This window comes from Vombatus ursinus, unplaced genomic scaffold (assembly GCF_900497805.2).
Source record: "Vombatus ursinus unplaced genomic scaffold, bare-nosed wombat genome assembly UNPS02014926.1, whole genome shotgun sequence".
Taxonomy (NCBI): Eukaryota; Metazoa; Chordata; class Mammalia; order Diprotodontia; family Vombatidae; genus Vombatus; species Vombatus ursinus.
Window position 1 is genome coordinate 3,034,061 of NW_020954704.1, and position 13,468 is coordinate 3,047,528.

The 13,468-nt window shown below is 34.5% G+C and overlaps 1 protein-coding gene across 2 annotated transcripts in view; it reads right to left on the reverse strand.

Annotated features, from left to right (window-relative positions):
- GPHN (gephyrin) overlaps window positions 1-13,468 on the reverse strand; it is a 757,059-nt gene that overhangs the window by 391,575 nt on the left and 352,016 nt on the right. For both annotated transcript variants that reach the window (XM_027843732.1, XM_027843731.1), the window contains exon 4: window positions 11,993-12,085. In XM_027843732.1, the coding sequence (XP_027699533.1) occupies window positions 11,993-12,085 (93 nt within the window). The remainder of the gene's footprint in view (window positions 1-11,992; window positions 12,086-13,468) is intronic.

Here is a 13,468-nt window from a genome sequence, read left to right on the forward strand (position 1 = left end):
ATTGTAAAGTACACGGGCATTATACAATATAAGTTTATTATAAGAGAATTTGGCTATAATGACCAAATTAAAAAATAACATCTTTCTGTGGCAGGAACTAAAAGGTATACAACTCAAATTGTTTTATACCTATAATCCATATCAGGGGCAACAGAGGAGACTGGGGGGTATTAAAGCCCTTTTGGAAAGTCACACCTTATACTGTGGGAACCTTTACCTCTTATTGCTGCATTCTTTTTTTTTTTTTAAATTAATTTATCTTTAGTTTTCAACATTCACTTCCACAAGATTTGGAGTTCCAAAATTTCCCCCCATCTCTCCTCTCCCCCAACCCCAAGACCACCAGCATTCTGATTACCCCTTCCCCCAATCTATCCTACCTTCTATCAACCCTCCTCCTCCCCCTATCACTTTCCCCTTAGGGTAAGATAGATTTCTATACCTCACTGCCTATGTATCTTATTTCCCAGTTACATGTAAAAACAATTTTTAACATTTGTTTTCAAAACTTTGAGTTCCAGATTCTCTCCCTTCCTCCCTCTCCACCCATTCTCATTGAGAAGGCAAGCAATTCAACATGTTATACCTGTGTAGTCATGCAAACCACTTCCATAATAGTCATGTTGTGAAAGACTAACTATATTTCCCTCCACCCTATCCTGTCCCCTGTTTATTCTATTCTCTCCTTTGACCCTGTCTCTTTTCAAAAGTGCTTGCTTCTGATTACCCCCTCTTCCAATATGCCCTCCCTTCTATCACCCCACCCCCCTCCTACTTTCCTGTGGGGTAAGATAGATTTCCATACCCAATTGAATGTACATGTTATTCCCTGCTTAAGCCAAATCAGAAGAGAGTAAGGCTCACTCATTCCCTCTTACCTTCCCCCCTTCCCCTCCACTGTAAAAGCTTTTTCTTGTCTTTTTTATGTGAGATAATTTACCCCCTTCCACCTCTCCCTTTTCTCCATCTCCCAGTACATGCCTCTTTCACCCCTTAATTTTATTTTTTAGATATCATCCCTTCATATTCAACTCACCCTGCTTCCTGTCTATATATATATATATATTTTCCTTCCACATACCTAATACTGAGAAAGGTCTCATGAGTTACAAATATCATCTTTCCATCTAGGAATGTAAAGAGTTCATCTTTAATAAGTTCCTTATGATTTCTCTTTTCTGTTTACCTATTTACGTTTCTCTTGAGTCTTGTATTTGAAAGTCAATTTTTCTATTTAGCTCTGGTTTTTTCTCAAAAATGCATTAAATTTCTCTATATCAATGAATGTCAATTTTCCCCCCTTACTGATTGTAATCAGTTTTGCTGGATAGGTGATTCTTGGTTTTAATCCTAGCTCCACTGACCTCTGGAATATCATATTCCAGGTGCCTGATCCCTTGATGTAGAAGCTACTAAACCTTGTATTATCCTGATTGTGTTTCCACAATACTTGAATTGTTTTTTTCTGGCTGCTTGCAATATTTTCTCCTTGACCTGGGAATTCTGGAATTTGTCTATAATATTCCCAGGAATTTTCATTTTGGGATCTCTTTCAGAAGATGATCAGTGGATTTTTTCAGTTTTTATTTCACTCTGGTTCTACAATATCAGGGCAGTTATCCCTGATAATTTCTTGAAAGATGATGTCTAGGCTCTTTTTTGATTATGGCTTTCAGGTAATTGAATAATTTTAAAATTCTCTCTCCTGCATCTATTTTCCAGGTCAGTTGTTTTTCCAATGAGATATTTCACATTCTCTTCTATTTTTTCATTCTTTTGGTTTTGTTTTATAATTTCTTGATTTCTTATAGAGTCATTAGCTTCTATTTGCTCCATTCTAATTTTTAAGGAATTATTTTCTTTTTTTAATTAATTAATTTTTAGTTTTCAGCAATCACTTCCATAAGCTTTTGAGTTTTAAATTTTCTCTCCCTCCCTCCTCAAGACAGTGTGCAATCTGATATAGACTTTACATACACATTCCTATTAAACATATTTTCACATTAGTCATATTGTAAAGAAGAATTAGAACCAACAGAAGAAACCATAAGAAAGAAGAAAGAAAACAAAATAGAAGAAAAAAAAGAGTAAATATTATACTTTGATCTGCATCCAGACTCCAGAGTTGTTTCTCTGGATGTGGATAGCATTTTCCATCATGATACTTTTGAAGATGTCTTAGATCCTTGCATTACTGAGAAGAGCTAAGTCTATCATAGTTAGTCATCACACAACATGGCTGTGTACAATGTTCTGATTCTGCTCACTTCACTCAGCATCAGTTCATATAAGTCTTTCCAGGTTTTTCTCAAGTTCACTTACTCATCATTTCTTACAGCACAATAGTATTCCATTACATTCATATACCACAACTTGTTCAGCCATTCCCCAATTGATGGACATCCCCTCAATTTCCAATTCTTTGCCACCACAAAAAGAGCTGCTATAAATATTTTTGTACGTTTTGGTTCTTTTCTCTTTTTTATGATCTCTTTGGGATATAGACCTAGAAGTGGTATTGCTAGGTCAAAGGGTATGCACAATTCTAGAGCCCTTTGGGCACAGTTCCAAATTGTTCTCCAGAATGGTTGGATCATTTCACAACTCCACCAACAATGCATTAGTGTTCCAATTTTCCCACATCTTCTTCAACATTATCATTTTCTGGTTTTGTCATGTTGGCCAATCTGATAGATGTGATGTGGTACCTCAGAGTTGTTTTGATTTGCATTTCTCTAATCAATAGTGATTTAGAGCATTTTTTCGTATGACTATAGATAGCTTTAATTTCTTCATCTGAAAATTGCTTGTTCATATCCTTTGACTATTTATCAATTGGGGAATGACTTATATTTTTAAAAATTTGACTTAGTTCTCTATATATTTTAGAAATGAGGCTCTTATCAGAGACACTGATTGTAAAAATTCTTTCCTAGTTTTCTACTTTCCTTCTAATCTTGGTTGCATTGGCTTGTTTGTGCAAAAACTTTTCAATTTAATTTAATCAAAATTATCCATTTTGCATTTCATAATGTTTTCTCTCTATAAGCACAGCTCTATATTTATATTTATAGCTGTATAAAATAATTTTTTGGTAGTTTGATTGGTATGACATTGAATAAGTAAGTTAACTTAGGCAGAATTGTCATTTTTATTATATTAGCTCAGCCTACCAATGAGCAACTATTGTTTTTCCAATTTTTGAGATCTGACTTTATTTGTATGAAAAGTGTTTTGTAATTGTGTTCATATAGTTCCTGGGTTTGTTTCAGCAATATTATAAATATTTTATAATATCTACAGAAACTTTAAATGGAATTTCTCTATCTCTTGCTGTTGGGCTTTATTGGTAATATACAGAAATGCCAATGATTTATGTGGGTTTATTTTATAACCTGCAACTTTGCTAAAATTGTTTATTATTTCAAGTAGTTTTTTACTTGATTCTCTAGGATTCTCCAAGTATATCATCATATCATCTGCAAAGAGTGATAACTTTGTTTCTTCTTTGCCTAAGGGATTATTTTCTTCAGTGACCTCCTTTTCCATTTGGCCAATTCTGCTTTTTAAGGCATTCTTCTCATCACTGGCTTTTTGGATCTCTTTTGCCATTTTTAAGGTGTTATTTTCTTCAGTATTTTTTGGGGAGTTTCCTTTAGCAAGCTGTTCACTTCTTTTTCATGATTTTCTTGCATCACTCTCATTTCTTGTCCCAATTTTTCCTCTACTTCTTTTACTCAATTTTCAAAATCCTTTTTGAGCTCTTCCATGGCCTGAGACCAATTCATATTTTTCTTGGAGGCTTTGGATCTAGGAACTTTGACTTTGTTGTCTTCTTCTGAGTTTATGTTTTGATCTTCCTTGTCACCAAAGTAAGTTTCTATAGTCTGAGTTTTTTTTTCTTCTGTTGTTTGTTCATTTTCCTAGCCAATTAATTTCTTGCCTTTTTAACTCTTTGTTAAGGTAGAGCTGTCCTTCCAGTGTGGAGGGCATACTGTCCTAAGCTTCAGGGGTTTTGTGTAGCTGTTTTCAGAGATACTTCTAGGGACCTGTAAGTTTTCAGTTCTTCCAACATGGTATGATCTAAGGAGGGGTGTTTATGCCTCTCCTGGCCTGTGTTCTGGTCTTTCAGTGACCACAAGCACTCTTTTCTGCACCGGAACTGTGAGGAGGGTTCCCTCTGTACTGCTGCCTCAAGCTCTGCTCTGCCAGTGCTCCTCCAAGTATGGGCAAAGCAATAGAATCCTGCCGCTGTGCCAGGAAAGAGACCCTTGCAATCTCCTTCTGATCAGTTGTTTGATCCCCTTACCATCTGTGGACTGAGAGCTCTGGAAGTAGCTGCCACTGCCACTGCCACCACCTTGAGACTGTGCTGGGGTCAGGGCTAGACTGTGCTCCTTTCTCACCCAGGTCTAACACACCGGTCCTACTGGCTTTCTAAGTTGTGTTTGGCATTTGTGGGTTGAGAAGTCTAGAAACTGCCACAGCCATCGGTGATTCAGTCTCCTGAGGCCTGCTGTGGGTTTCCTGGGGTCTGGTCTGTGGTGGCGTGTCTTGTGCTAGACTGTGCTCCTCTATCAGCCTGGCACAACAGACCTTTCTTGTCGACCTTCCAGGTTGTCTTTGGCTGGAAATTTGTTTCACTCTGCCTTTTTGTAGGTTCTGCTGCTCTAGAATTTGTTTAGAGTCATTTTTATGGGTATTTGGAGGGGTATGGGGGAGAGCTCAAGACAGTCCCTGCCATCTCGGCTCCGCCCCTTATTTCTGCATTCTGGCATCAGGGAGGAAACATCTTCCATCTACTGCAGCGTTCAGCTGCTATAAAATTCTTACATATACATCTCCTACATCTATGAAAAAGTGAATTACAATATTGGCTAGATGTATATAGCACTAATAGAAAGCACTGGCACCTGAAAAGACCAATGTTAACACAAGATCCAATGTTAATAGATAGATCTATTTCATAGAATCCAAAAAGGAAGAGTTCTTTTGAATGGTAACAAGAACAATCTTGTCAGATGATATAAAACTGGCATACTTAATATGTGATACTTAATTCATCCTAGTTTTAATTTATCTTGAATAGCAGGGCTCTGTTACAGTAGAAATATCATTAGACTTGAAGTCAGAAAGGACCCAGGTTTGAATCCTGCCCTCAGATAATTACTAGCTATGACCACAGGTGAACTACTTATCTTCTGGGCCTATTATCTCATCTCTAAAATGGGCATAATGGCCCTGGTAGCACCTACCTCAAAGGGTTGTTATGAGTATCAAATGAGAAAATATCTGCAAAATCTTCAATCCTTAAAACTACTACATGTCAGATATTATTATTTCATATAATTGTAGTAAGTGATTTTACAGAAATATATCTTGGTGATCAGGCTACTATTACCTTTCTTAATTTTGCTCATTTTACCTATGTCAATAAGGTGCTTTCATTTTGTAATGTTTCCAGCACTGAAAAAGATTAGTATCTTTGTTCCAAATAACTACTATGTAAGATAGTTTTTCTACTTTTAAAGATGAATAATTTTACCTAAGGGGTAGAACAATTTTTATTGATTTTTCACAAGTCATAAGAGCAGAGTTAAGAATCTTTAGTTTTTGTTTGGTTATTTTTGGTTCAGTGCTTTGTTGTTTCTTTTAATTGTTCACCGTTCTTGCTTTACATGTTTTTTTTTTTTTTTTAGAACACCTTCAGTTTAAGAAGGAAATCATGGGTAATGCATAACACATGGTTTCTTGTTTATATATACTTAGAATTCTGGAATAGATGTATTCCAGCAAATTTTATTGTACTATAATACAAATGTGTATAATGCAAATCCTATTTTTCACCGACAGCATGATTATGAAATTTGGCAATCCATTCTCACCTAAAAAAAAGTCCCTAAAAAACAGACTAAGTGGAAAACATGGCACGCTGCACATTTTAAGACACTAGCAGCACAATGCCAGCTGGTATGTACAGTCCTCATATAATAGTTGAAGTATGTTTATTTTAGCAACACTTTTCAGGTTCTAAAATCTCCTCTCTTTGTTCTTCTGGACAATAAGAATTACTTTATATTTGTGGTTCTCTGAACTGAAAAATATGCAAACCCTTTGACCCTTATCCTTCTGTCTTGGTATTTATAAAGGCCACTTGCAACACTATACTTTTCCAGTAGGTTCTACCACCTAATATATGTATTCTAGTTTGAAATGTAATTAATATTAAAGTTATGTGGAATAAAACTGTTTCCTATTGGGGTCAAATTGAAAATTTTACATGTTAGGTTTATTTAAAATGACACTTTCATTTTTAGCTTTTCTATTAATTGTGTTTTATTCTATACAGATTTCTACTGTGGAATTCAAGTGGGCTGGGGAGGTGTTTTTCCTTTGGTCTTAAAAAAGAAAACTTGAAGTTGTGAAAAACAGACATATCCAAATCCAATTTAAAGGAGCTAATATAAATATTTTAATTAAGTAAAAATATGAGCATGATTGACTTATTTAAATATGGAAGATAGCATGTTTACACATTAAAATTCAGTTGTGATGGCAGATAGCATGTTTACACATTAAAAATTCAGTTGTGACTCTATTCTATGTACTACATTGAGGTGAGTTAGGGATTGGGGAGGACAGAATCCACATTTTTCTTTTCTATTACAGTTTATTTCACATTACTTAATCCTTTACCCTTCTCCAGTGTTTGGTGTTTAAAGGGCCCTATATTTGGATTTGATTTGTAAAATTTAAAGTAATTCTTTTTTATTTACAGCACTAGTTCTTGTTCCCAGACATAAAATGCTATTGCTTGATATCACATGGCCTTGGGAATTTTTATGAAATTTATTCTTTTTTTTTAATGGTAAGACTTGCATCTTTTTAATTTTATTGTATATTCACAAGTATTCTGTGCATCCCAATCTTGCACTAAAGACAGTTTGGTAATGATTTTTAAGTAATACTGGCATAATTTTTAAAGCTTCACATAATGGTTGTACCTCACTTTTGGCAAAATTTTGACATAAAATCTGTGATAATTATGCAGTGAAATATGGTAGAAGCCATCTTGGGGTGGGGGGAGGGGGGAGGGGGGTGAAAATTTGGAACTCAAAATCTTGTTTTCGTGGAAGTAAATGTTGAAAACAAACAAAAAAAGAAATCACAGAGAAAATTTTTAGAATAGTTCAGCTTTAGGCAAGTTCTCCATTTTAAGAAAAAGGAACCAGGTTCCCTTAAATCTCCTCTTCTACTCCTGAAATTTATCAGCATCATCACCTATTTTCTCCTTCTTTTCACAGAAGCATTCCTGTCACTGAGACTAACCCTCCTATATGTTCCTTGTTCTCTTTCCCTTCAGCTTTCTTCAGGCTAATACACTAACTCTCTTGAGAGGAAGTTATGAGAGGCAGCTGGAGTCCGGAAGACCTGAATTCAAATCCTATTTCCTTTGCTTATGAGTCATATCACCAAAGTTAAATCACTTCAATTTTCTGAACCTGGTTCCTTTTTCTTAAAATGGAGAACTTGCCTAAAGCTGAACTATTCTAGAAATTTTCTCTGTGATTTCTTTTTTTTTTGTTTTCAACATTTACTTCCACAAGATTTTGAGTTCCAAATTTTCACCCCACCTCACCCCTTCCCCTAGTCTGCCTTCCCTTCTATCTCTCCCCACCTTCTGTTATCCCCTTCCCCTTCTATTTTCCTGTGAAATTTATTCTTTTGAAAGGCAGCATGATATAGTGGTTCAGAGACTTGGCACAGAAATCAGGAAGACCTGACTTCAAGTCCCAGTTAACTAATACCGGCTGTGTGACCCAGGGCAATTCATTTAACCCTTCAGTATTCTAGGCCAGAGTTATCAAACTCATGGCCTGCAGGCTCCCAGTTCGGCCAAAATTAGATTAAAACGTAATTTGGAAGTGTTTAATAGAGTAAATAAAAATACAATATAACATAGATTATATTACTGTGTTGATTTCTAAGTCAATATGAGGGCGGAATCCTTTTGTATTTGAATTTTATACCACTGATCTAGGCAACTCTTATGACTCTCTAAGTAGCAGAAAAAGTATCAGCCTGAATTGAGAGTAGTTCCCTCACCTAGAAGTTCCCTATACACTGAAATCCAAGGTCCAGTTCCCACCTCAGTCCTTATCCCTGTTTATATATCCACTGTATCTCATTCACATTAATTACTGGCATTTCAATAGCGCTAATTCCTCTAAGTCAGAGGAATTTTCTTTTCTTGAAACAACACTTTGAAGAAGTATTCTTAGAGACTAAAAACAGTTTACCTTAAAAAAAGTTACAATAAAATATTATATTTTAAATTATTTTTAGTCATTATAAAATAGTTATACCAAGAAGGTGAATTGCATTCATTGGTAATCTTGTCTAGGGCTTTTTGCTTAGGAGATGGAAGGAAGAACAATATTTAAGTTTCTATCCATAGAATCACATATTTCTAAAATGTAGGGGCTAGAGTACACACAATTCCTTAATTTCAGAAAATAGGTTGCTACAAGCTATGTAAACAGGGCAGATTTGACCCTACTGGCTTGCTAGGTGCTTTCCTTTTAAATATGTAATACATAAATTGAGATAAAGATGGGAAGGACAGGACTGACTGAATTATTTTTTGCCCTAGTCTTACCCTGGTTTTGGATGATTTTATTCCACTTATATATTTTCGTTGTTATTCTCTAACTCTCCCTCCCTCTCTTGCACTTTCTCTCTTCTCCTTTCTTTCTTTGAAATACATTTAGAACTTTTGTAGCTGCAAATGATCCTGGAAACTGACAATCTTTTCTTTGGTTGTAGCTAAGACCAACATAAGATTCATAAGGTATTAAATTGCATTAAAAAATCACAAACATAATCAGCTATAGAGCTAGAAAGGACCTTGGAGGTCAACTGGTTTAACTCTTTCATATACTGAAAAGGAAACTGAGGCCCAGAGAAGTTTTATTACTGGCCCAAGTGGCAAGTATATGGGTGAGTGGAAATTCTAATTCATAACTAGAAGTTCAGTAAGAAAGTTCAGTGCTCCTCCAGTGTACCATACTGTCTCTTTAGAAGTTTTGCGCAACTTAACTTTTAATGAGCTATTGGTTAGTTTTCAATATTTCTAGACTTGGACAATAATACAAATTTATGCTTATATCAATAAAATAAATGTTTTTATTTTTATTAACATATTATTTAGAAATAAAATAAAATATTTTTGTCTTCATCATCTTTATAGACAATGTCTACATATGTCTATGATAGACAAATGTCTCAGAGATAAAATTTATTTATGTTACAGATGAAATAACTAAGAGGCAAAAAGTTAAAGAATATACCCAAGAAAGACAATCAAATAATTTTAGAACCTGTATTATATCTCTGAGTCCCTGTTTATCAGTTTGATCTTACACTAATAATAATAGTGGACATCTTTAACTATACAATTATGAATCTTTTTGCTAAAGTTTAAAAAAAAGTTTGAGATTTTATAATGGAAGTGTAAGAAGTCTTCTTATATGGCCATTCTATTACATCTTTCTTCAAAAGTTAAAAGTTTTATGGGTTCTTGACCACTGATAGCTATATTAACATATGCCATCAAGGAAGTAAAATGCATCTATCTTCAAAGCCATGAAATAGATATAAAATTAAAACAACTTAAATATCCAGTCATTTGCTGTTGGCACATACTTATCCTGCCTTCAGTTATTTGAAAATCTAATTTTAATGTAAACAACTCTACAATTTCAGAACTACTCATTTGTTGCCCTTTATATTACAACACATTGGAGTATCATGGAAGGATATAAGCTTTCCTAAATTGCTGCTACAAAGAAGACTAGTGCAAACGATGCTAAACATGGAAACTGACTAAAACTGATCATGTCATTAATATAATGACATATAGCAGTGTCAGTTGATTTTTCAGCAAAGCATATTGAAATTAACACGAGGATCTAAATTATTTGAACTATTTAATATGATATACAATTGATTTTCCCACATTTATAAAAGTTAAGAATGAATTTTCCAATAGCATCATTTCTAGCCACTAATAAAATAAGTTATAAATTATGAAAATATCACAGAAAATAGAGATGTAATGAATCTTAATACCACTCAGTTCAAATCTTGAACACTGTTTAGGAACACCTACCTTCTAGAAATCTGTACCTTCAAGTGACTTTTTAATAGAGCCATAACTAGTATCGACTATTATCCAGGGCAAGCACCACAAAGCATGTCTAGGGGAAGCAGCATGAAAAGTGCCCTCAAATAAACTTTTTAAGAGATATTCAATTGGTAACGAGAAGACCTCTGGTGTTAGAATACAAAATCCTGTGAGGGGAGGTAGAAAGACACTGGAACTATCCCACATAGGAGGAGACCCTAAGGTACCACAAAGCAGCTGTTAGAGAGGATGCTCCTGCGGGAAGGAGCAGGGCAGGGCCTGGTGTGAATAAGTTCATGAGAGGAACAACTACTACCTGGTTGCTTCCTGTTAGAACTGTTCTCGCTAACTATGATAAGATCAGTTTTTTCCACTTATTTTATCTGGAATACAAGTATTGCACTACCTTCAAAATTTTGATGCTCTGGATAAACACTTCAATCACTCCATACAATCACTCCATACTAACACTTTGCTGTTTAATATTTCTAAAGAAAATATCCTACAGAATTCTAAAGAGAATTTTTTGCTTCCATCCTGTATTCCCCAAATAATTATTCTAGTTCTAATAGCAATGATCAAGTGACCATTTCTTACAGAGCTCAAGAAGTTAACTCCAATAGAGTCAATATGCAAGATGACTGTACAGTGAAGTTTACAATCTACCAATACATATAGTTTGATAATTTTTTTTAAGGGGAGGAAGAGTCACCTTAATGATGAAAGCATTACATATATCTTACATGTGACTTTCAATAAGAAGAACCACAAAATATCTTGAAAATTCTCTGTATAAAAGGTACCTTTTCAAACACTTGATGTCCTTCCTTGGGTAAAGGAGAACAGTAGCTGTTTAAGAACTACATCATAATACTACTTTAAAGCTGATTAGAAGTAATGGAAAATGCTCAACTGATTTTAAAACTAGGGATGTCAACTGGTAGCATTTAAATTGTTTTTCAATAAAGGTTGTTTTTTAAGGTAGAGTAAAAGGGAAAAACTATAACGCAATCAGTAATATTAATTTCATATCTAATATCAAAATGACAATTCAGTACCATGTCTTCTTTAGGTCAAATTGGAACATGGGTCAAGAACAAAACATAAAAGGGGAGGTAGAAATTTTCTCTTTCTCTGTCATTTTTTTTCTCTCCCATATAAAAGCCAAAGTTGAATCTTGATGCAGAATGCCTGGATATTTATTCAACTCTTTTGGCTGGCTAAATTCTGTATATCACTGTCTTTAACATCTAAAACCATGAGAGAAAGGACTTTTCCCTTGCAAATTTGTTCCTGATTAAAACACTGGAACATGCATGCATATATTATATTGGAGTTACTCTGTTACGTTTTTGAAACATAACTATATGACAAGACAGAATTTTAACATAAGGAATAACCACAGACCTAGGTCTGGAATTTTTAGAAATTAGGCAAATACTCATGGTACTAAAAGTAATAGTTTTCAGGGACAAATGCTCATTATTACTCTTCTCTCAACTAGGAAATATCTAAATTATGGGTCATAAAACAGGCCATTGAGCAAATGCCTTATCATATCCTGGGGCAAGAAGTCCAACCAGCTTATATGGAATCTTTTCTAGTTTAAGTCCAAAGAATGTCAAGAAAATGATGTTGTTTGTAGTGTTTGAATAATATTGTGGCAGCAAATATACTCTATTGTTGGTACATATCACTTGATCCCCATAAAGAAACTGCAAAAAGAAAGTCAGAAAAAGAGCACGAGATTTTAAAACAACATGTGCTTAGGCTATTTACTAAATATGAAGGCATGTGTTATCTCACCTCTGGAGTGACATCTCGTGGTGCAAATCCAGTTCCTCCGGTTGTTAAAATCAAATTAAGTTCCTTTTCATCACACCAATCTATCAGTGTTTCCTGAAAGGGAACAGTATTACTGTCACTTATGGCATGAGAGTTTACTTGCCCCAAAAGCATGCTAGGCTCCAAAGCACGTCATATGCAAGGATGAAAAGAATTTTGGAGCACTTTCTCCATGGAAGAATGAACATTTACCAAGACAACTATCATATAAAAATGTGGTCACAGAAAATAACAACATGCAGTTCCTGAGAATCAAAATCTATGATTTTCACAGTCACAAATAAAAAGTAAATAGGGAATGAGTAATCCTAATCATTTGTGTTAATGATACTACTTCCAAGGTTCTTTCAGGTTAATTTAAAATAGTTTTTCTACTTAAAATAGTGAGTTCACTGCCATTCTCCACAACATCTGGTAGGCAGAAAAGCTTCCAAGTTGTCAATGATTTGTTTTGTTTGGCAGTCTTATATTCAGGAGACAGAAACAGATAGCTTCTTAATGTTTCTCCAATACTTAAACATCATAGAATCATAGACTCACTGAATTTTAAAGCTCAAAAGGACCACAGACCAAGGCCACATAGATAATGATAGTTACACAGTTGGGCCCAGATTTCATTTCTTCTGATTCCTAGTAAAATGCTGTTTTTACTAGACTAAGCTCCTGTCTCTAAAAACCAGACTTGTTTCTTATGCTACAACATTAAATTGAGAGTTGAAACAGAACTTAGAGGCTAAATAGTTCAAATACACAAGAAGAATCCCTACTATAACAAACCTGATAAGTTACCATCTGGCCTCTACTCGAATACCTCTAAGGAGGCAAAGCCTACCAGCTCTCAAAACAGGTCATTCTGGTTTTGGACAGAACTAATTGTTAGGAATCTGTTACCTGCCCAGATACAGAAGGAACTATCTGAATATTATTATAAAGAATTCCAGAAATAAAGACGGAATTGAATAAGTGGAGAGAAAATGACTGCTTATGATTGGGCTATCCCAACACCATACAAATTACAATAATCTCTGTATCAATTAGTTAATTTAGAGCCATATCAAACAATCAAAGGATTACTTTATAAGAGCTAGAAAAAATAAAAATAATATTCAAATGGTGGAATGAAAGATCAAATATCTCAAAGGAATATAAAGAAAAGAAAAAGTGGGAAGGGGATCTTCTAGTACAGGATTTAAAATTATACATCAAAATTGTTTGGTACTGGTTCAAAAATAGAAAAGTTGATCAGTGGAACAAATTAGATAACTAACATACAGAGGAAACAAACATAGTACCATGTTTGATAAAATCAAAGATGCTAACTACTGAGGCAAGTGTTTACTACTAAACAAAAACTGCTGGGAAAGCTAGAAAGCAATCTGGCAGAAATCAGTTTGAGAATAAGATCTTACACCATATATCAAATAAGTTCCAACCAGA